The sequence below is a fragment of the Meles meles genome, chromosome 14 (assembly GCF_922984935.1).
Source record: "Meles meles chromosome 14, mMelMel3.1 paternal haplotype, whole genome shotgun sequence".
Classification (NCBI taxonomy): Eukaryota; Metazoa; Chordata; class Mammalia; order Carnivora; family Mustelidae; genus Meles; species Meles meles.
In genome coordinates this window covers 30,691,453-30,714,603 of record NC_060079.1, presented here as the reverse complement: position 1 = coordinate 30,714,603, position 23,151 = coordinate 30,691,453, and the positions used below count along the sequence as shown (strand labels likewise).

Genomic DNA, 23,151 nt, shown 5'->3' with positions numbered 1-23,151 from the left:
TTTAAAAATTAATTTAAAAAATGGGTCTTTCCACGTCCAAGTCAGCACAAAACCATTTGTGGGGAGTGAGGTTTATTTACTTGCTTGTAAGTTTCTTCTTTGTTTCATCTTAAATATAGCCATTCATGTGGAGAGAAGGGATAGAATAAGCAAATGGCCATTTCTGTCGCTTTCATGGGTGGGAGATTGCGGCATTAAAGAGAAGTATGATCAGCTGCTGGGTGGGAAGAACGGTCTGGTGTGGGTCAAGGACCTTCAAGAACTGCAGCTGGAGTCTCCGGGTCTCCCCTTGATAGCCCTTTGGTGAGACCAAAATCTGACCATAGGGCTTAAATCCCGGTCCTTGGTTGGGAAGAGGGCTGGGGAGGAGCCAGGCTCCACCACACAATGCCCAGGAGACCCAACGTTGACTTTGGGCCTGCGGATCAGAAACAAACAAAAAACACCTCCACGTCCCAGGGGCCTCAGCTCCGAGTCTGACCCTCGGCTTCGTGGGGACAAAGTGGCCCGAGCCTGGGGGAGAACGAGATCTCCCGGCGACCTGCCCTCCACCCGCGAGGCAGGGGCGGCGCCAGCGAAACCCGCGAGTGAACCGCCCTAACTAGTTTGTCCCTGCGGCCGTCTCGTAGGCGACGCCTCGGCGCCCCGAGTCTCCCTGCGTCGTATTGCCATGGCTGCCCGCGGCGGCGTCGCACCTGCGGGCGAGGGTCTGCGCTACGCCGAGTACTCGCCGCCGGCGACCAAACGGCCGGACACGGACGTGGACCAGGGACTGGTGAGTCCCGCCGGCTGCTCCCACCCCTCCGCGGGCCTGCCTGCTGGCACCCCCTGATTCCCGAGGGCGCTGCCTCACTCCTTTGTACCCTCTCACCCCCCCGCACCGCGGTGATCTCGATATTCACATCTTTGTCCCACCTCCTCCTTCGTCCCGCGGAGTCGTGCTCTGTGCCCGGCGCACAGAGTCGCTGTTCCCTCCAGGAGCTCACAGTGTTGTCGGGGGTCCGAACGGGGAGACAAGCAATTGAACCTACTGTGTGATAAGTACTCCAGGGGAGGATTCTCAGAGGAGGAGAGCCCAGTCGAGTCTTGCGGGGTGGGGAGTGAGGTCAGAGGAGGCGTCCTGGAGAAAGGGACGTTTAAAAACGGAACTGTGGAAAATGAGTGGCTGTGAAGTCAGCGGAAGGAGGAGGAAAAAGTGTTTGACTCACCAGTAGTAGTAGTTACAGAGTCGTAGGCCAGAGGACCAGGGCCCCGTTGGAAATCGCCAAGTGGTTTATTCAGGCTGAGCTGCTGAGTTGGAAAAAGTGTTCCACAGAAACATAATGAGAGCCTCGTATATGTCTTTAAGTTTTCCGTAGTGATATTTGAAATCTAAAAACGAGATGACTTTCATTTTAAGTGTATTTTTATTTAACCCAATGTATCCACAATAATATTTGTATTTCAATATTTGTAATCAATATAAAATTACTGAGATATTTTACATTCTTTTTTTTTTCCTATTTTGTACCACGTCTTTGAAATCCAGTGTGTGTTTTATAATAACAGCACATCTCACTTGGGACTAGCCACATTTCATGTGTTCAGCCACGTGTAGCTAGTGGCTACATTATTAATCATTTTAGTTCCCAAAGATTAATGGGAATTAGAACATATGAAGCATCTGGTAAAGCACCTGAAGGAGTTGGGATATCCTGAGGGCAGTGGTACCATTTTGATGAGTTTTAAGCTGAGAAGTGATAGATTGGGCTGTTAAACAAAGCTCTCTCAGGCTTTGTATAAGAAGAATGGATTAGGGGCGCCTGGGTGGCTCAGCGGGTTAAAGCCTCTGCCTTCAGCTCAGGTCATGATCCCAGGGTCCTGGGATCGAGCCCCGCATCGGGCTCTCTGCTTGGCTGGGAGCCTGCTTCCTCCTCTCTCTCTGCCTGCCTCTCTGCCTACTTGTAATCTCTATCTGTCAAATAAATAAATCTTTAAAAAAAAAAAAAGAAGAATGGATTAGGGGATGCCTGGGTGGTTCAGTTGGTTAAGTGGCTGCCTTCAGCTCAGGTCATGATCCCAGCATCTTGGGATCGAGTCCCACATCGGGCTCCTTGCTCAGCAGTGAGCCTGCTTCTCCCTCTGCCTCTGCCCGTCACTCTGTCTGCCTGTGCTCTCCCTCTCTGACAAATAAATAAATAAAATCTTAAAAAAAAAAAAAAAGAAGAATGGATTAGTTGGAGAAAGTCTAGCGACAGGGCTGTTTAAATTCTTTTTCACGGCATTCCATGCTGTGCCAGCCCGCAGTGCTATATACTTTGCCTTTACATGCATAGCACTTATTGTCCATACCAGTTGCTGACTACTCACACACTGTTTTGTGACATCTTTTATGTTGACCTGTCATTTTCCAGCATTTTTCTAAGTTTCCGAAGAGCAGGGACTGCGGATTTACTTCAAGGAAGCACCCAATTTATGAGCACTCAATTATCGTTACTTGATTAATGGGTAGATTTCTGCAGCCATCAGATGGGCTTTCATGGGAAGGTTTCAGAAAGCAATATGCTTTCATTCAACAGACATTTCTTGAATACTGCTAGGTGCCCCGTATTATCCTAAGACCTTGGAATAGATAAAAAAACAAAACAGATTGGGGCGCCTGGGTGGCTCAGTGGATTAAAGCCTCTGCCTTCAGCTCAGGTCATGATCTCAGGTTCCTGGGATCGAGCCCTGCATCAGGCTCTCTGCTCAACAAGGGGGAGCCTGCTTCCCCCTCTCTCTGCCTGCCTCTCTGCCTACTTGTGATCTCTCTATGTCAAATAAATAAATAAATAAAATCTTAAAAAACAAAAAAAGAAAGAAAACAGATAAAAGTTTGAAGTAGCAGGCTCTAAGCTTCTGCTTGTCTGATTCCTTCTTTACCACAACCTTGTGAGGCAAGTCCTTTTTAATTCTCTTTTTTTTTAATTTAGTTTTTTCAGTGTTTCAAGATTCATTGTTTATGCACTACACCCAATGTTCCACGCAATACGTGTCCTCCTTAATACCCACCTCACTTGAGAAATGAGGAGACTCAGTGATGCTTGGGTGGCTCAGGTTAAGAGTCTGCCTTCCACTCAGGTCACCATTCCAGGGTCTGGGATCCAGGCCCGTGTGGGGTTCCCTGCTCAGCTGGGAGCCTGCTTCTCTCTCTCATCCCTACTCCTCTCTCTCTCTCTCAAATAAATAACTAAAATCTTACAAAAAGAAAGAGAGAGACTTAAAGTGGTAAGCAACCTACCCAGAATCATTCTCCTAATAAATGACAGACCTAGGATTCCAAATCCTATATATCGTTTCCACTTGCTGACTTCTTACAAATAAGGCTTTCTGAGTGGAGTGTTCAGTCTGTGATGTAGACTGGATAAATTATTAGGTTAGGTAGAAGGAATCTCTTTATGGAGAGTTGTAAAAATCTCCATACTCGACTGATTTGCAAGGCAGCTGGGAGCTCTGTGGTATTTTGAAGATAGAAGTAATGTTGGTGATCTCTAACATCTGTAGGTACTTCATTTGGAAGAAGATATGTGTAGAATTTAAGATATCAGTTAGGCGACATCTTTAGTAGTCCAGTCACATGAAGGCTAAGATGTAAGCCAGTGATTCTAGTCATTCCTGTCCAACCTAGTGCCCCTTTTTTTATAACCAATATTCTTCAAAGTCTCCTGTAATATCCTAAAATGATACTGACAGGCAATGAAATCTGTTCATAAAATAACTTAAAAATCAGTATAATGCTCTAATTGAGACATAAAGGTGAAGTATTTTATTAAAAAAAACATGTTTACTATTTAAGCATGTAAATGGTCAGACACGATTACATTAGGAGACATAATGAAGTAATCAGTTGCTGGCATTTTGCACCAGTGCAAAGAACCACTGTGAGTGTAACAGCTACAAATACAGACCACTTTTCCAATGTATTATACTGGCATTTCAGATACCATAAGGGCCTTTGTCATTGGCAAACTGATTTTTTCCCAAATTGTTAACAATTTTTGGTAGAATTTTAAATTAAATAAAGTGGAATCTTCCCTCAGTTTACATAAGATTTGTACTTACGAAAAATTCGGTCTTTGTAAAACTGTGAAATGATACATTTTATATATACTGTATTACATAACATTCTAGACTAAGATGATCACAAATAAGCTTTTTACCTACTTCAGTGTATAGTAGAATCTTTTAAAACACTGAGGGATGCAGGTAGTTCTTTGTTGTAAAGGTTGTTTCATACATTTTAGAACTTCTAGGATGAATAGTCCCCCATCCACCAAATACTTGCCCTCCTTTCCAAATTATTATTGCAACCAAAAGGTCCTCACAAATTTTCAAAGTGTCCCTAAGGGCCTATTCTGCTTCTGTTGGAATCATTGGTCCAGGTAATTATGAGTGATGAGTTAGAAGTTAAGAGAACTGATAATAATAATTTGGGGGGAGCTCGGAAATACTGAAAATGATGGAAGGCTGACAAAGGGTAAGTGTTAGGAAAAAATAAATGACCCAGGAGTGGGACATTTTGGCAATCTTACTGAAAACAGTAGAAAATAAAATGTCAAGGAGTTGAAGAAAAGATTTTTCTCATCATTTTTTTTTAAGGTGCAATTTATTTTGAAGTTTTTGAAATATAGCATCTGCAGTTGTAGATGTTAAATAACTCTTGGGTAAACTTTCCCTTAGGGACTAAGAATTATGTGCATTAACCATTTTAGGAGATTAAAAAGATAAAAATGTAGATAAAAGTACTTGGGTAGTACCTTGAATAAAATAGTGTCTTACAAGTACTCATGTAATAGTCAGAGGTCATGGGCAGATTTTGCTTTAGCAAATCTGATTCTCATGGAAAAGTAGAGAAGAAGCTTTAACGTTAGGAAGAGAATATTACCAATTTTTAAAGCATTTTGAAAAAAAACCCAGTTTGTATGAAATGATAACCTTTAGTTTTCAGTATTTTCCCCCAAAGTTTAACTCCTTGTGTTAGTAGGATAGTGTAAAATACAAGAAAATTTGCTATATATACATTTCAGTTGTAGGCCAACTTATAACATGAAAACTAAAAACCTATCAAACTTGTAAATTATTAAGTACTTGCTTATTACTGAAACAAAAGAAAGCACTTCTACTATTATTCATTTAAAATATTAACCTTGAAGCTTCCTTTTAAGAAATCACATGGATTACAGATTGTATATCTTTTTTTTGAGAGCAACAGGGGTGCTGGGTGGCTTAGCTGGTTAAGCATCTGTCTTTGGCTCAGGTCATGATCCCAGGAGCCTGGGATCAAGCCCCACGTTTTCATCATCAGGGCTCCCTGCTCAGTTAGGAGTCTGCTCCTCCTTCTGCCTGCCACTCTCCCTGCTTCTGCTCTCTCTCCCTCTCTTTCTGACAAATGAATAAATAAAATCCTCAAAAAAAAAAAAAAAAGTGACAGCAAACATGAGCTGGGGGGAGAGTGGAAGAGGGGGTGGAGAGAATATTAAGCAGGCTCCACAGCCCAAGGTAGGGCCATCTCAAGACCTAGAATCATGATCAGCCAAAGCAGAGTTGAATGCTCAGCTAGTCGACTGAGCCACTCAGGGGCCCCTGGACAAGAACTTTTATATGCTTCTGTCATTGGCACTGTATTTGACTCATGGTAGTCACTTAGTTATTCATTAAATGAACAGATATTAACTTCTATTACTATTGAGTGACTTTGAATGTTTGATTCTAACATATTGATAAAGGTATTTTTTTCTGTAGGACTTCTCCTTAATGTTAGTGTCTAAAGGAGAACAAGAGTCTTTCTTACTCACTATTCTATCCTGGAACTTAGCACAAGGTCTGGTGCATGCTGAATAAATATTTGCTGATGTATATGGTAAGTGCTAAGTAAATATTTGTGGTATGAGTGAATAGTCTCCATCTTTCCTTTCTCCATCACAACTATCTTCTTGAGGCAGAATAATGTTTTTCCTTATTAATTTCCCACGTACAACTATTGTCTATCTTGAACTTAAATATTATAGTCTTGAGATGGAAGTTTTGGCATTTTATAATGCTTTCAGCAATTTATATTCATTGAGATGGTTATTACTGCTTATTTACTGTTTTGGAAGAATTAAATGCCTTAGGGAATTTGTACACAACTTTGATTCCCTCCCCCCCCCACCACCACCACTGAGCAATAGCTGTGATAGAATGGGCTGTTTTCCCAGTTTACAGACATTCTTTGATTCTTTGATTCATAGTAGTGGAACATTTAATTTTTCTGGTTTGTTTTTTGTTTGTTTTTTTCCAGTGGATATATTTTTTAAAGATTATATTTACTTATTTGTAAATAGGGAGAGAGAGAGAGAGTGTACAAGGGCTGGGGAGGAACAGAGGGAGAGGAAGAAGCAGACTACCCACTGAGCAGGGAGCCCAGCGTGGGGCTGATTTCAGGACCCTGGGATCATGACCTGAGCTGAAGGCAGATGCTTAACCAACTGAGCCACCCAGGTGCCCTGGTTTTTTTCTGGTGGATATTTGAAACTAGGTGGCAGTAACGAGAGATACCATACTTGGCTCATTTGTTGATTTGCTGGTGTTATTTAAATAGTACTTCTCCTTTTTGAAATATGTCTTTTATTTATTTTTAAAGATTTATTTATTTTAGAGAGAGAGAAAGAGAGCGCAAGCAGGAGCAGGAGGGGCAGAGGGAGAGGGAGAGTGAATCCAAAGCAGACTCTGTGCTGAGCTCAGTGCCCAGTGTGGGGCTCAATCTCACAACCCTGAGATCACAACCTGAGGGGGTGCTTAAACCTTCCACCACCCAGGTACCCCTGAAATATGTCTTTTAAATTAAAATTAGAGGGATACCTGGTGGCTCAATGGGTTAAGCCTCTGCCTTTGCTCAGGTCATGATCACAGGGTCCTGGGATCGAGCCCCACATCGGGCTCTCTGCTCAGCGGGGAGCCTGCTTTCCTCTCTCTCTCTGCCTGCCTCTCTGCCTACTTTGTGATCTCTGTCCGTGAAATAAAAAATTTAAAAAAAATCTTAAAAAAATTAAGATTAGATATTTATTATAGGCAGAGATCATGTTTTAAGGATCCTCATTCTCTCAGCTCTTAACATAGTACCAGTACCAGTCACATAGTTACTGCTCCATAAATTTTTGTTAAATGGTTAAATTAGTGGTTCAGTGAAACAACTGGATAGGAAAAAAAATAGAGGATTTGAGAAATGTTTTATAGAATTACAAGCTGATAGCCCTAAGGAATAAAAAGAGTAAGATAAACGAGACTGTCTCTTTTTTTTTTTTTTACTTTTTTAATAGTAAAGGCTAAAATATAAGCATCTAATACATTTTATATACCATCAGAGTACACACTGGGCTTCTGATGGTTTTTGTCATTTTATTGCTTATTACTCCAAAAACACAGTCTCCAAATCTCTTTTTGAAGTTTGTCAGTGCATTCAGTTTAATAAAAAAAATTTTTTTTTGAATAACATACAGGGAGGCTATATACTAGATGTCTGTGGGGCAGATATGGATAAACCACAATTGCCCCCTCAAGGACAGAGGTCAAAAAATTTATTTGGTAGAGGGCTAAATAGTATTTTAGGCTTTGTAGGCTGTGTGGTTGGTCTCTGCTAAACTAAGGAACTCTGCCATTATCAAGCAAAAACAGCCATAGATAATGCATAAATGTAGCTGTGTTTCAATAAAACTTTATTTACAAAAGTAGTTGGAGGGCCAGATTTGGGTGTGGCCTGTAAGTTTGCCAGGCACCCTCTAGAAGGTAAATTGGATCAAATTTAAATACCTAATTCAAGACCAGCTCTAGTAAGTGCTCATTCATTGTTCATTCATTCATTCAACACTTATTTATTGAGTCTCACTTTAAAACTCCTAGAAAAAAACATGGCACTAATTGCTTTGATATTGGCCTTAGCCATATTTTTTAGATATGTCTCCTTGGGCAAAGGATACAAAAGCCAAACTTCCTAAATGTGAGATCTGGAGTCCCATTAGGTAAGGTACTGAGGCTAAGTGCTGTAGTTAAGTACAAAGACACATTAAACATGGGTTTTGTCCTCAAGGGGCTTGAAGAACATTTGATTTTTCAAGAGAAGCTAGAGAGAGAGAAAAGCAAATGTAGCTTACTATCAAAGGGAAAAAAATAAGGAAAAATACATTGGGATTACAGTTGTGAATATACCTGAGTGGCAGGTTTAGGAGCAAGGACCATGTCTATAGGCACTTGAAGTTTTGTAGGAGCTGGGCTTCATGAATATTAAGCCTAGAGAAATGTTTAACAGAGGGGTAGAGGATAGAGAAGCAGAAGAGGGCAGGATCAGTGAAGACTGTATTAGAATGGGCAGTCCTCTGGAGTCTAGAGGCCATAACGGCAGCAGTAATAATAGTGGTAGCCAAATGTTTTTTACCAGGCATTAGGCTAATTCTTTAAATGCATGAACTCATTTAGTCCATGTAATAACCCTGTGAGATGTAGGTACTATTACAACCTCCCACTTACAGATCTAAATTGAGGCATAAAGCAATGAAATAATTTGCCCAAGGTCCCACAGTTGATGTGTGGATGAACCCCAAAGGTATTCTGCTTTCTGGCCTCTGCTTTTAGTCAAAATATAATTCTATCTTCTTTCCCCTTCAGATTTCCTAATTGTGTCAGGGAAGGTCTAACCAGGAAAACAGGCACATCTAAATTACGTAAAACAAAGGAAATGTAGCACAGAGAGTTGGCTTTATAGGTGAAGGAGTTGCTGTGAAGCCAGGCCGGATTGTGAGGCAGTACAGAGGTTGAGAACAGGAAAAAGCTGTTAGCCTTCTCAGGGCTGTGGGGTCAAAAGAAAAGAGGTAGTGTTTTCATAACCATCCTTGGTAACTGGACCACATGGGGTCTGTCCAGTGGGGAGCTGCAGCCACGGAGACACAGAAAGGAAAGAGGAGAGGTACCCTGGCCTTTCCCCTTTACCACCCTCCTGTCTCCCATGATTGTATCCCATTGGTGGGACCCCGCTGGAGCCAGGTGACACAGGAGCCTGCAGGACTTCGCTGTCCTGCCAACGGAGCGGCGTAGGAGGAAGCCGGGGAATGGATCAGTGAATACAGACAGCTCTGGGACGAACACTCTCATGTTGGTTATTTTCAGCTGTGAGGTGATTTGAATTCCACAGAGGTTGAGAAATTTGTAAGCATAGTCTTCTAAAAACACTGTTACAGAACACTATTTTATAAACGGTGTGTAGTCCCTTAGTCCACAGGAGTCTCACTCACTCGCAGTGTAAGGCAGAGTATTCTTTCAGGAATTCCATTTTCACCGTCTTAACGCTCTCTGAGTATTATTTAAATGCTATTAGGGATTAAATAAGCATTTTCGCTCTCATGAAAATCTGATCACCGTGGGTAACATTTTTTCCTTTTAAAATTAAATAGGCTTTTTTTCCAAATACAGATTTAGATTTATAGAAAAGCGAAAAGATAGCACACAGAATCCCCGTGTACCTCACTCAGTTTCCCCTGTTAACATCTTGTGTTAGTATGGTCTGCTATCATTAATAAACCAATATTGCTTAATAACAGTATTAACCAAAGTCTGTACATTTTTCAGATTCTTCATTTTTTACCTATTGTCCTTTTAATGTCCCAGGATCCCATCCACAGTACCACATTACGTTGAGTTTTTGTGTCTCTTTTGGTTCCTCTTGGCTATGAGAGTTTCTCAGACTCACCTTGTTTTTGATGACCCTGACAGATTTGAGGAATGCTGGTCAAATATTTTGTAGAATTTGTCCATATGAAAGGCACATACTATAAACATGATCTCTCACTATATAGGTTAGCCTTGATCTAATGTGATGAAGTAGTATTTTTCTGGTTTCTCCATGGTAAGGTTAACTTTTTTCCCCTTTCTATGTAGTAATTTTTGAAAGGAAGTCACTATGTGTGGCGCACATTTAAGGAGTGGGGAGTTAAGCTTCCCCTCCTTGAGGGTGGAATTCTTTATGAAATCATTTGGAATTTTTCTGCACAGAAGATCTGTCTTTTCTCCCCCACTTATTTACTCAGTCATTTATTTATGTCAATCAGGATTTGTGGATATTTATACTTGGGCGGTTATAATCCAGTATTGTTTATCTTGTAGCTCAAATTGTTCCACCTTTGGCCTTGGTGGCTCTTTCAGTTGGCTCCTGTCCACTTTCGACATACCCCATTGCTGTGGGGTTTTTTTTGAGCCTTCCTTACTTTTGGCACTATAAGGTAAGGTGCTCTAGGCTCATTTTGTATATTTTTGTCCCTGTCCTAGAATCAACCATCTCTCTAAGAAGCATTGTGTGTATTACGTTTTATCTCATGGGAAACTTCATTCTGGGTCACGACTCTGGATCCTAATAGTTCCTTTTTAACCTCTTACCCAACTTTTCCCTATTTTCCTTTTCTTCTCCTTGTATCGCTGATGAAGTATGATAGTAAAAGAGTTCCTTGTCTTGGGGTAAGTGGCTGCCTTTTCAGTCCACCAGAAAGTGTAGCATTTCTCCTGCAGCTTCAGCCATGCTCTTTTTTGTTTGTTGGTTTGGCTTTATTTTTATTTTTCAATGTCTTCTATTAGGGATTGCTAATAGAGGATGCCTATGCACTGTGAAATCAAAGAGAGAGACAGAGAGAGAGAGATTCATCAGTCTTTTTGTATTTATCATTATATTTCAGGTTTGTTACAGAATCTTACTGAGTCAGTGAGCCGAAGTGCCTATTTCTAGGTATAGAGTAAAATATTGCATATTCTCTAAAAGATTTTTTATGATCTTCCAGGGAATAATTTCCATTTCCCTTTTAGCATACCTGGAATTTAACAACAGTTGTTACTACCCCCTCAACTGAAAAAATAATTTTGTATAGCAGGTATATGGAACTGAAAAGATAAGAACTAAAACAGTGATGAAATCAGTTACAGATGGCACTTGCAAAGCACTTTTTCCCTTAAATACTTTCTATCTGCAATGATGCTAAAGTTTTACTCACCAAGAACTTTATAACTCTATAGTACTTAATTTTTTTATTAACATACAATGTATTATTTGTTTCAGGGGTACAGGTCGATGATTCATCAGTCTTACATAATTCACAATTACTTGCCACAGCACATACCCTCCCCAACGTCCATCACCCACATTACTTAATATTTCTAGGTATATTTTATGGGTTTTTGTGAAGAGTTTTAAATAAAAGTTTTAAAAAGTACCATAAATTGATACCTAATTTGTATATTTCCTTTAAGTGATTTGGGGTAACCTGTTTCAGCCTTTACTTCCATTCTAGAAAAACTTGTGCTATTCTATTAAAAAATATTTAAAATATCATGTAGTTTAAAACAGTTGGAATATCATGTAGGAATATCATGACTCATTCATTCTCTTTTCTAAGTGTCAACAGATCTGTTTCTGACACGAATGTTATTGTCTGCATTGGCATCCTCGGGCTTTTTTTTTTTTTTTTTAATATTTTATTTATTTATTTGACAGAGAGATCACAAGTAGGCAGAGAGGCAGGCAGAGAGAGAGAGGGAAGCAGGCCCCCTGCTGAGCAGAGAGCCCGATACGGGGCTCGATCCCAGGACCCTGAGATCATGACCTGAGCCGAAGGCAGCGGCTTAACCCACTGAGCCACCCAGGCACCCTCCTCGGGCTTTTTGACACTGAGATTTTGTAGAATATCATTTTAGGTCTTTGTACTACAAATATACTTTTAGCCAGTATAAGTTTTTTCTAAGTTTGTTTGCCCCAAAACACTGCTTCTTAATCTTTTTTAAGTATGTTATTTTATAAAGTGAAACAAATTCATACCTATCTCCTCCTTCCATAATATTAGTAATATTTTCTATTTTTATTTGTTGAATATATAAAAATAAGATAAAACAGAATGATAGGCATGAAGGTACTGAGTTCATGATGTGCAGCACATAATTGAGGAAGTAAACTAGCACTTAGTCAATGTCTGCTAATTACCAGATGCTGTGATTACATTTTCCCATTTCTCATAATAACTCTGAGAAGGTGGATGTTACTTTTCACCATTTTACATACGAGAAAACTGAGGACCAAAGTGGTCAAGGTCATATAGCTAGTAAGTGGCAGGACTAAGATATGAAGCCAATTTTGACTTGAAAAGTCCTTGACTTTTTCACTGAATGATGTTGCTGCTCCATCATTTAGATATTGGAACCTGATGAAATCCAACTCTGAGAAATGATTTATAGTCCTGGTATTTGTGGTAATTTTCAGTCTTCAGATACTTCAAGATATATTTAAAAATTCTTAAACCTTGCAGCAGAGTTAATTTCATTTCACCTTAACTCAGAAAGGAAGAAAAGAATACTGTGTAATGAAATTTAAGCTGTAAGCATAGCCACTCTAAGAAATTGTTGCCTACAGTGAAATAGCTTATTGTAAGGGAGTAAAAGTTTTCAGAAAATGGCATGATTTCCCAAGCAAGAAGAATAAGCAAAGCTACAGTGTTGCAGGTAAGGTATACATCAGATGTAAGCCAAAAGAGTTTAGGGAGTACTTTCCAGGGACTCTAAAGTTGGTGTAATAAAAGCTTGTAGGAGTACACGATAAAGACGAGGCTAGCTAGAGGTGCAGCAAGATCATTTTTATGATCAGGGTGCAAAATTAAGTGTAGCAATAAAAAGGGAGATGCCAAAGATCAGTGCATTTGGTTTTTATTGAAGAGGGCCAGGAGGAGTTTGTTTTCAAAGTTTATTTGGAAATAGGTCAGAGGGTTTCTGGCTTAAGAAATTAAGTTATTAGGGGCGCCTGGGTGGCTCAGTGGTTTAAGCCGCTGCCTTCGGCTCAGGTCATGATCTCAGGGTCCTGGGATCGAGTCCCGCATTGGGCTTTCTGCTCGGCAGGGAGCCTGCTTCCCTCTCACTCTCTCTGCCTGCCTCTCTGCCTACTTGCGATCTCTCTGTCAAATAAATAAATAAAAATCTTTAAAAAAAAAAAAAGAAATTAAGTTATTAAACCCTTCTGACCAAGTAGGATATTCACAAGATTTTTCTTTCTTAGTAACCTTTATTTTTTCCTCTGACTTTGAAAGAAACAACCGTGTAATAATATATTATAGTAATTGTAATTAATACCTACCATTTATTAAATGCTTATCACATCGCAAATACTAAGTGATATATGTGAATGTTCTAATTTATAAAAATTCATACTTATCTATAATTATTATCCTCATTTTACAGATGAGAAGGTTAAGTAATTTGTCAGAGGTCATGGAGCTGACAAATGAATATTCAAAGGTCAAACCATATTTCTTTGATTTAAAAATCTGTGATCCTAGGACTTTGTTTAAATGATAAAATGTAGGTACTAAGAATATGTAACTACGGTTAAATTTTGGTTTATCTCATTCTGTTTCCTTTTTCTTCTGTGTATATGCTGTACATTCTGTTTTATGATCATTTATTATATCATCTATAACCCTTCCTCAGTATATTATTTGTCAGTGCATATTTCAGGTATGCCCTAATTTATTTAATTATCCCCCTATTGCTGGGTATTTGAATTTTTTCCAGTTTTTATATTGCGAATAGTGCAGTGATGAGTGTTCTCGTATGTAAGTTTTTATGCACCTCTCTGATTATTTTCTTAAGGATAATTTTTTTAAATTATACTTACTGAGCCTAATGACTTGAATATATTTAAGGCTGTTGATTCCAATGATGAAATTACCCTCAAGACAGATTGTCCCAATTTGAATTCCTAGCATCAGTTCATGAGATTTTTTTACTGACTCCCTCCCTCAACAACTTGTAAGACTTGGAGTTGTTGGCTAAAATGTATGTTTCTCATTAGTGGCCTTTGTACTGGAAGAATGACAAGATTGCCGCATGTCCCTATCTAGAAGGAAAGTTTAAGGATATAAGAGTGATGGGGCGCCTGGATGACTCAGTGGGTTGAAGCCTCTGCCTTTGGTTCAGGTCATGATCCCAGGATCCTGGGATCGAGCCCCGCATCGGCTCTCTGCTCAGCAGGGAGCCTGCTTCCTCCTCTCTTTCTCTCTGCCTGCCTCTCTGCCTACTTGTGATCTCTGTCTATCAAATAAATAAATAAAATCTTTAAAAAAAAAAGGATATAAGAGTGATTTCACTTACATACTTATTAAAGTGGTCAGTGTAATCTATTTCCATACTTAACAAACTGAGTGATTTTATATTAAATGTAAGAATATTGAAATTACAACTTCTTGGGGGTGGGTGAGGGAAGATCAAATTTTGTGAAAAAGTAGGGAGTTATAAGAAGCAAGGGCATCAAGGACTGGTGCTAGGATCTAGTTTGGCATTAGATAATTAAATGATATTATGTTTTCTAGGTGATTAAATAATAAATAGGATAAGACATGACAAGGTTTTTGTGAATGGTCATTAAAGTCAGATAGGGATGTTTCATCAAATATGAGCTTACAGTGGAAAGATGGACAGGTTTTTATAATTTAAAGAGTATGGGACTAATTTTAAATTGTTGGTTGAAGACATAGGGTCCCGTATGGAATTAAAATACTTATATTTTGGTTCTAATGCAGACACTGATAACCCCGCTATAACTTGGACAAGCATGTCACTTTTCAGGACTTCAGTGTCTTCCTCTGGAAAATTTGGGTTTTTTTCTATGCTAGATGTTTTTTGTCTTTTGTTTGACCTCTATAATTGTGACTTTGACTTACTGTGTTGCAGTAAGAAATGCCGGCAAAACATTGGACACCCTGTGGAAGCTGTTGGAAATAAAACAGAAATATATCTTTTTGTATAAAAGTATAGTGTCTCTATATCTAGAATAATGTGAGTACTTCTGCTTGCATCTTTTAAGACAGTCAATAGAAATTTTCCAGAAAGAGACAACAAATAAATATATTGAGGGGAGAAGTAGGTGTGGAGTGTGGAGGTGTGGGGAGGGGAAATCTCATTTGAAAAAAGTTAAAAAGTTTAGGGGCGCCTGGGTGGCTCAGAGGGTTAAAGCCTCTGCCTTCGGCTCTGGTCATGGTCCCAGGGTCCTGGGATCGAGCCCCTCATCGGACTCTGCTCAGCAGGAAGCCTGCTTCCTCCTCTCTCTCCGCCTGCCTCTCTGCCTACTTGTGATCTCTCTCTCTCTGTCAAATAAATAAATTAAATTAAATTAAATTAAAAAAGGCTAAAAAGTTTAGACCTGAATTTAGGGATAGTTTAGAACTCTTAATTCAGGAAGTCACTGGACAAAGAAATAATTTAATAAAAGTACAGTAATAAAATGGTAAAGGATATCCATTGGGTGAAAAAGTCCCTTTCTTCCAAATTTTAGAAACAGAACTAAGGATACTCCTTAAACTTGAAAGAGAGAAATTTAGGGCAGTGAAGAAAGTTAAACCAACTCTTAGACCTAAATGAACCTTGAGTCCCTAAAAGACGCAGCTTTTGAGAGCAGGTGTATCTGAAGCTTCAGACCAAAGAACAAGTCTCAAAAGTTATATTTATAGATTTGGCATGTTTAGCATTGGGAAACACAAAGCAAGGATGCAGAGCCTACACTTGTTCTTACTTCTTAACAAATCTTTTCCAAATGTGATAGTTGTTTTTCAGTACCATTCTGAGTTAATTTTCTGATTAGAATTTTGCTTTGAAGATCTTGCCTGCTTCTGGCCGGTTTGCTTAATCTTGAGATGATTCCATATTGTTAAATAGATGGAAGTTGAGTTTATATAAGTTGTCTGGTTGAATCTGTTTAAATATTTCACAGGTAATGAATCTAATCTAGATTTAACATTTTATAGGTATTTAACATAGTTTATAGATGATCCCTGCTCTCCAACACACAGACATATTCACTCATGGTGACCTAAGTTCACAGTGAATTAAGAGCAAAACCTTAATCAGAATTCAGGTTCCCCATCTTCTAACCTTTATTTGTCCCAGTACCTTTCCATTTTCCTCCTTGGCCTAATCTTGACTCTGTCCTTCAGGTTAATCTGGACTCTTCTCAGAAGCCATCTATTAACCCAGAAGCAGAGTACTCAGCCACCTGGCCATCTGTCTGTCTAACCATCTATCCCCGTATGCATCCATCCTGTCACTCATTTAGCCCATGCTCTGTTTTGGGACTACAAAGATGAATAAAGCCTACTTCTTGCTCTATAGAGGCTTACAGTTTAGTAGGGGAGACAGATTATGATGTTGTAGTCTGGGATCACAACAGAAATATACTGGGAGGTAGAGAGGTGGGGCTATTGCAATAGAGGAGTTTCCAGTGGCATTGATTTCTTTCTTATTTGGGTGTTTACTTGATCTTGCTGCCTGTGTAGAGTAGTTCCATTTTTCTTCTTTGCTGTTTAGTAGCTGAAAAGCCATATATCAAACACCCTTCTGTGTTAGGGATAGGGAGTGATCATATCTTTTAGTGAAGGGTGGTGAAACAGAAGGGCAGGGACAAATAGAGTCAGTGAGAGTAGTGGGGATATGACTCAGGTACCTCCACTCCCTTCCTCACAGCCAGCAGCTTCAGAGGAGGGAGAGTTTAGTTTGAGAAAAAGTGCCATGGTCCGGTTAGAGGGTGGGACCAGCTTTCAGGGAAAATGTGTAAGAGTAGGTTCAGGTGTCTTATTGGTGCCCCCTGGTCAAGTATCTGCTGAAGTCATCTTTCAGCCTCTCCATTCCACTGCTCCCTACTACATTGACTAAATTGTAATAAAGATATAAAAATGAAGTCTTCCCATCTTAAGTTAAAGTTTTTACAAATTTTTAGATAATTCCAATTACTATGTTACTATAATTTTATATGCTTAGGGTTTTTGGTTAGTGCATCCTTGTTCCAAAATTGACCGATGAACCTTGTTAACACCAGCAAAGTCTGTGCACTACATTATTCTCCGCACACTGTTATCTCAGTATAATTGTATAAAGCAGTGGATCTTAACCTCAGTGTTCCTGCATGTTAATATAGCAAGATGAGGAAAGGGATGGCATTTATAGCCAGGTGCCTTTGCAAAGAAACTGGAGTATATTTTATCTGGTTTAAAATTTGAGCTTAAGAATGGCAATGTCCTATGTGTCAACTTTTGAGAATCATTGACAAATAGTATTAGCATACTTTTATTATTTCAGGAAGTATTTCTGGCTAAAAATCTAGTAAGTTCTCAAAGGAATTAGATACATTTATAGATAAATAAAATAATTAAAGCAAGCTAGCAAAATTTGAAGACATACATGTTTTGTTTTAAAATTTTCTATCAGTTTATAACTTTCGTGAGGTCATCTTCCTGTTCTATTTCTTTATCCCTAGAGCAGTGCCTGGTCTGTAGTAGGCACCCAGATTAAATGTTTGAATATTGGATTAATTAGTGAACAATGAACAAATTAAGGGCATATGACTAAAGGCTTTATTTTCTGATCCTGAAACACTGCAGAAATCTCTATCAGTCAGGATTTTTCAGAAAACTGAACCAAGTAGTATGTATTATTTATTTTGCTGATTTGGCTTACATAATTGTGTGGACTGGCAAGTCTAAAATTTGTAGGGCAGGAGTGCCTGGGTGGCTCAACCGGTTAAGCATCTGCCTTTGGCTCAGGTCATGATCCCGGGGTCCTGGGTCTGAGCCTCACATGGCATCAGGCTCTCTGCTCAGCAGGGAGTCTGCTTTTCTCTCTCCCTCTGCCCTCCACTCCCTGCTCATCCTCTCTTTCTCTCTCAAATAAATAAGTCTTAAAAAAAAAATTATAGGGCAGGCCTAAGGGCTGGAAACGTTTAGACAGTAGCTTTTTCTTGAGGTTGAAGTTCTACTTCCTGAGGGAAACCTCGGTTTTGTTCTTAGGGCCTTTCAACTGATTGTATGAGGCCCACAATATTATCAAAGATAAACTCCTTTAAAAGCAACTGATAGTAAACACTAACCACGTGTTCGAAATAATCCACACAGCAACACCTCCATCAGTGTTGCATTGACTGACCTAACCAAATGGACATGGAGATGAACCATCTTTGAGTTTAAGGACTTGTAACCAAATGTACAACCTGGTTGGGCAAACCTGTGATAAGCCCAGGAGCTCTTCATATTCTCTGAGGCATCCGCAGCTCCGTTGATACGGGGCGGGACTTTCGACCAGCCACACTTAATATCAACAAAGAAAGCTGCTTATTTTATTAGGAGAAAGTGGAGACAAGGTGGAACACAAGAAAGTGGATCACTGAAAAAACAGTACTTAAAAGACTATTCTTGGGGTGCCTGGGTGGCTCAGTGGGTTAAGTCTCTGCCTTCAGCTCAGGTCATGATCTCAGGGTCCTGGGATCTAATCCCTCCCGCATCGGGCTCTGTGCTCAGCAGGGAGCCTGCTTCCCTTTCTCTCTCTGCCTGCTGCTCTGCCTACTTGTGATCTCTGTCTGTCAAATAAATAAATAAAATCTTAAAAAAAAAGATTATTCTTAAGACATCATTATGTAGGGGCACCTGGGTGGTTCAGTCCGTCAAGCATCTGCCTTCAGCTCAGGTTATAGTCCCAGGGTCCTAGGATTGAGTCCTCCATAAGGCTCCCCACTTGGTTAGGAGTCTGCTTCTCCCTCTCTTTCTGACCTTCCTCCCCCCTTGTGCTCTCTCTTTTTCTCTCTCTCTCAAATGAATAAATTAAAAAAAGAAATCATTATGTATAGCAAGGTTATAAGTTTGGGGGAATTTTTATTAATTATTTTAGAAGTTAGAGAAAAACTCAATTGGGCCAAGCCTGAGAGTTTTGTTTTTTATTATGTTTGGTTTTTGGTTTTATTTTATTGTTTTGCTTTGTTTTTGTTTTGCCGTTTATTTACTCTCTAGTCTTGGTGTAGAAATTAATGCTTGCCTGCAGTTAAAAATAAATCAAGTGACTTTAAAGTGGAGCAAATCAAGATGTAGTTCACTTTATCTTTCCTTTTCTGCTTAATTTAAGGTTTTCAGGGGAATTCGTGTTTTGAGAGAGTTTCACATGTTATTTGTTTTTGGCAATGGATGGTAAAGGCTAAGTAAATTAATGTGTACTGGTCCAATTTAGATATGAAAATCTGTGAAATTCATGCCAGCTTGAAGATTTAAGAGAAGGATTATTGTAAAATTTCTCTTCCTAATGTCATTTTATCATGTCTGACACTTTTTCTTGAGTATAAATTGTCTTCCCCTCTTTCTTTTGATCTGTATGTGCAATACCTTTCTTTTCCAAATTCTGCTGATTTGCCACAGTCTTTCTTGTTTCCTCTCTTTTTTCTTTTTCACTTACGTTGTTTAAATTCAAAGAGCTTTCTTTGTAGAAATTGAACCAAATAATAAGGCAGCATAAAACACTGAGTTCAGCAGAAAGTGATTTGCTTGTGATTAACCCTTGAGAGTTGAGTCACTACAAGATAACAAAGAAAAAATATTTTTTGAAACAACCTGCTCATTCTTCTTTTCCATTCCTAGATGAGAACTTTTTTTTCTCCCCAGGTGTAATGAATTCACATACCGCTTTGCCTGGGCTTTATTTACCATTTTCATCATGGTATGTTTTTAGGAAAAAAAGTCCAGAAGAGAGCTGATGACCTCCTTTTCTCTGACCTCAGTCCTCTCACAGTTTTTTCTCTCAGGCAACTCCATCCTTCCAGTTGTTTAACGCAATAACCTTGACATTCCTTTTTATAACCCAGCTTTATTGAGTTATAATTTATAAGTAAAAATTGTATATATTGAAGGTATACAGTATAATTTGATATACGTATACATTGTGTATGATTACCACAACCAAGCTAATTAACACATCCATCACCTCACATTTTGTGTGTGTATGTGTGTGGTGAGAACACTTAAGACACACTCTTAGCAAATTCAGGTGTAAAACTTACTCATCTTATAACTGCAAGTTTGACCACCATCCCCCCATTTCTCCTACCCCCAGCCCCTGGCAACCACCATTTTAATCTCCGCTTCAGTGAGTTCATGAGTTCAGCTTTTTTAGATTCCAAATAAATGTTATATCATATATAGTATTTGTCTTGCTGTGTCTGGGTTATTTCACTTTGCATAATGTACTCCAGGTTCATCCATATTGTCACAAATCCCAGAATTTGCTTGTTTTTTATGGGTGAATAATATCCCATTGTGTGTATGTGTACACACACACACACACATTTTCTTTATCCATTCATCTGTCATTGGATACTGTTTCTTCTCTTTCTCTGGTCACTTCCAATCTCTCAACAAATCTTAATGCCTTCAGAATGTATCCAGAAGCAGACTACTTTTCCCCATCTTCATCACTAATCCCTTTGGTGCAAGCTACTGTTATTTCTCGGATTGTTTTAATAGACTCCTAAGTCATCTCCCTGTCTCTGGCTTTGACATGTTTATTCTTAACATGACATCTAGTGAATTTTAGAATTCTAAATAAGATAATGTTAGGCTTCTTCTCAAAACAGTCATGCCTCATATCACTCAGAGTTAAAATCCTTATGTTGACCCCTAAGGCCTGACATGATCTGTCCCCGTGTTACCTTCTGACCTCATTCCATAATCCTTCCCACTCTGTCGATTTCTGCTCTGTGCACACTGGCCTTCTGGGTATTCCTTAAACACACCAGGCATACCCTTCCCTTGGGGCCTTCATACTTATTCTTCCTGCCCTGCCCAGTGATCTTTCCTTAGACACTGACATGGCTTCTCCACTTTCTTTAGGTTTTTTTCCCCCCACTAAAAGTCACCTTTTCAGTGAAGCTTTCCCTGTTTACTCTATCTAAATTTGTTGCTCTCAGTATACAAATACACACCCACTTCTTTACCTGCTTAATATTCTCTACAGCACATAACACTTTCTATTATATATTTTCCTGATTTATATTGTTTAATGTCTGTTTCTTGTGCTAAAGTGTAGCTTCAGAAGGATAAGGATTTTGTCTGATAAATCATCAGAACTTAGAATTGGGACTGGCATATAATATAGTAGGCGCTCACTGAGTATTTATTGAAACCAGTCAACCAGTCAAAGATAAGAGATAGCCTCCAAATAGCTACTTGAAAAGTACCTAACTCTTTTATTGGAAGTTTCTTTCTTTTCTTTCTTAAAACAATTCAGTCTTTTCATGTTTTCCTGATTATCTTGATTTTTGTAATGAAATTTAACTGCCACACAGCTCTTTATTTCATTTCTCAGTCATCTGTGAGATTCTTAGATATATTTACCTGGTCTAGGATGTTTAGGGACATGATTATGTGTTAGTGTCTTAGTGAAATTTGATGACCACTGTCTATTTCTTTTCCCATTTCAAATATAATTCCATTCACTAGCAGACACACAATGCAGTATATAAATTATATAGATTCTAAAAGCCATTTGGATAGTGGGGAAGCTTCTTAATTAAGGTCATTTTCATCTCATACAAATTTTTAAAAACTACTTTGTACTGGGTACTTTGTTAGATATTGGAAATCCAAAGAGATAATAGTCCCTACTTCCAGAAAGCTAACATTTTAGAAAGAGTTTGAAATAGACAGGTAAAACCATTGTTAAATTGTGTACCATGTGTTATAATAGATCTGTTAAATACTGTGGGGGCACTAAAGAGTTTGCTTGGGTAAGGAGATGGATGGGGAAGGCTTCCCTGGGAGATAACCTTGAAACAATTTGTTGAGGAGTAAGTAGGAATTTTCCAGGAGGACTGAGCAAAGAGGGTGGAGTAAGAGTAAAGAAGTAAGAGTAAAAGAAGTAAAAGAGTAAAGAAGCACTAGCAGAGATCTGCCACGTTTACAGTGTGCTGGTCAGTTTTCATAACCTTGTCTCATAACTTATTTTGAGCGTACTATGACATAGGTATTCACATTTCCATTGTATAGATGAAGAAATGGGTTCAGACAAATCAGCTTAGGGTAACAGAACCACTAAATGTTGATTTGGATTTTGAGCCTGATTAACTTCTAAGCCCATACTTTCAGGGGTGAAAGGTATGGATAATCAGGGTGGAAGACTGAGGTAGTTCATGCTTGCCACATGGATGAAAAACATGAAGTCTTATAAAAGAATACAAATTTAGGGGCGCCTGGGTGGCTCAGTGGGTTAAAGCCTCTGCCTTCGGCTCAGGTCATGATCTCAGCGTCCTGGGATTGAGCCCCACATCGGGCTCTCTGCTCAGCAGGGAGCCTGCTTCCTCCTCTCTCTCTCTCTGCTTGCCTCTCTGCCTACTTGTGATCTCTCTCTGTGTGTGAAATAAATTTTTTAAAAAACTTTAAAAAAGAATACAAATTTAGAATTCTAAAGGCAAAGAGAAATAGGGGATGGTATGAGTTAAGGATGAGGAGGAGATGATATTGAGCAGATTTGAAGGCCAACGGACATCAGAAGCCATAATGTTCTTCTGGTACCTTTTAGTGTGGACATAAGACTTTTTTCTTCAGTCAGACTTAGCAGTATAAGAAAAGGAATCTCTGTGGTACCTCTCCAACTATTTTGAAACCATTCAATGATTTCGTTGAGATTTTATCATTCATTGGTTTCTGCAATGCTATTATGCATATGCCTGAACATTTTAATATCTAAAGTATTCATGCTTCATGTATGGTCAAAGGTAACACAGTGAAAACTATGTTTTTTGATATTTTTCACAGATAAAATCTAAAGTTGTCCTGAATTTTTAAGAATTAAATATCATTAGGGCACCTGGGTGGCTCAGTGGGTTAAAGCCTCTGCCTTCAGCTCAGGGGTGATCCCGGGGTCCTGGGATTGAGCCCTGCATCAGGCTCTCTGCTCAGCGGAGTGACTGCCTCCTCTTTTCTCTCTCTGCCTGCCTTTCTGCCTACTTATCTGTCAAATAAATAAATAAAATCTTTAAAAAAAAATCTTTCTAAAAAAAATAGAATTAAATACCATTGGCCAATATCACATGAATTTGTTATGTGTATACATATTGATACATATTGTCTTTGTTTTTCAAGGTGACCATAATGAAATTGTTAAAAACTGAATTTCTGAATTGGGGCAAATAGAACGTTTTCTATTTTCCCTGTATAGACCACTGTTTCCAAACACCAGTCTGGACTAGTTGTAAAAGAATTAGTTGGTAGAGTTTCTAACTGATGTGTAATTGATTTAGTTCTTACGTATATATGTATGCATTTTTTCTAAGTTTTT

General features: G+C 39.0%; 1 protein-coding gene across 2 annotated transcripts in view; it reads left to right on the top strand.

The window, feature by feature from the left end:
* The first annotated feature begins 617 nt into the window (after positions 1-617).
* DNAJC15 (DnaJ heat shock protein family (Hsp40) member C15) overlaps positions 618-23,151 on the top strand; it is an 80,680-nt gene continuing 58,146 nt past the window's right edge. Inside the window, exons 1-2 of one of the 2 annotated variants that reach the window (XM_045978162.1) lie at positions 644-775; positions 5,761-5,878. In XM_045978162.1, the coding sequence (XP_045834118.1) occupies positions 5,849-5,878 (30 nt within the window). In that variant the 5' untranslated portion in view covers positions 644-775; positions 5,761-5,848. Of the gene's footprint in view, positions 776-5,760; positions 5,879-23,151 lie in introns of both variants that reach the window. The other variant, XM_045978161.1, reaches the window with a different exon arrangement.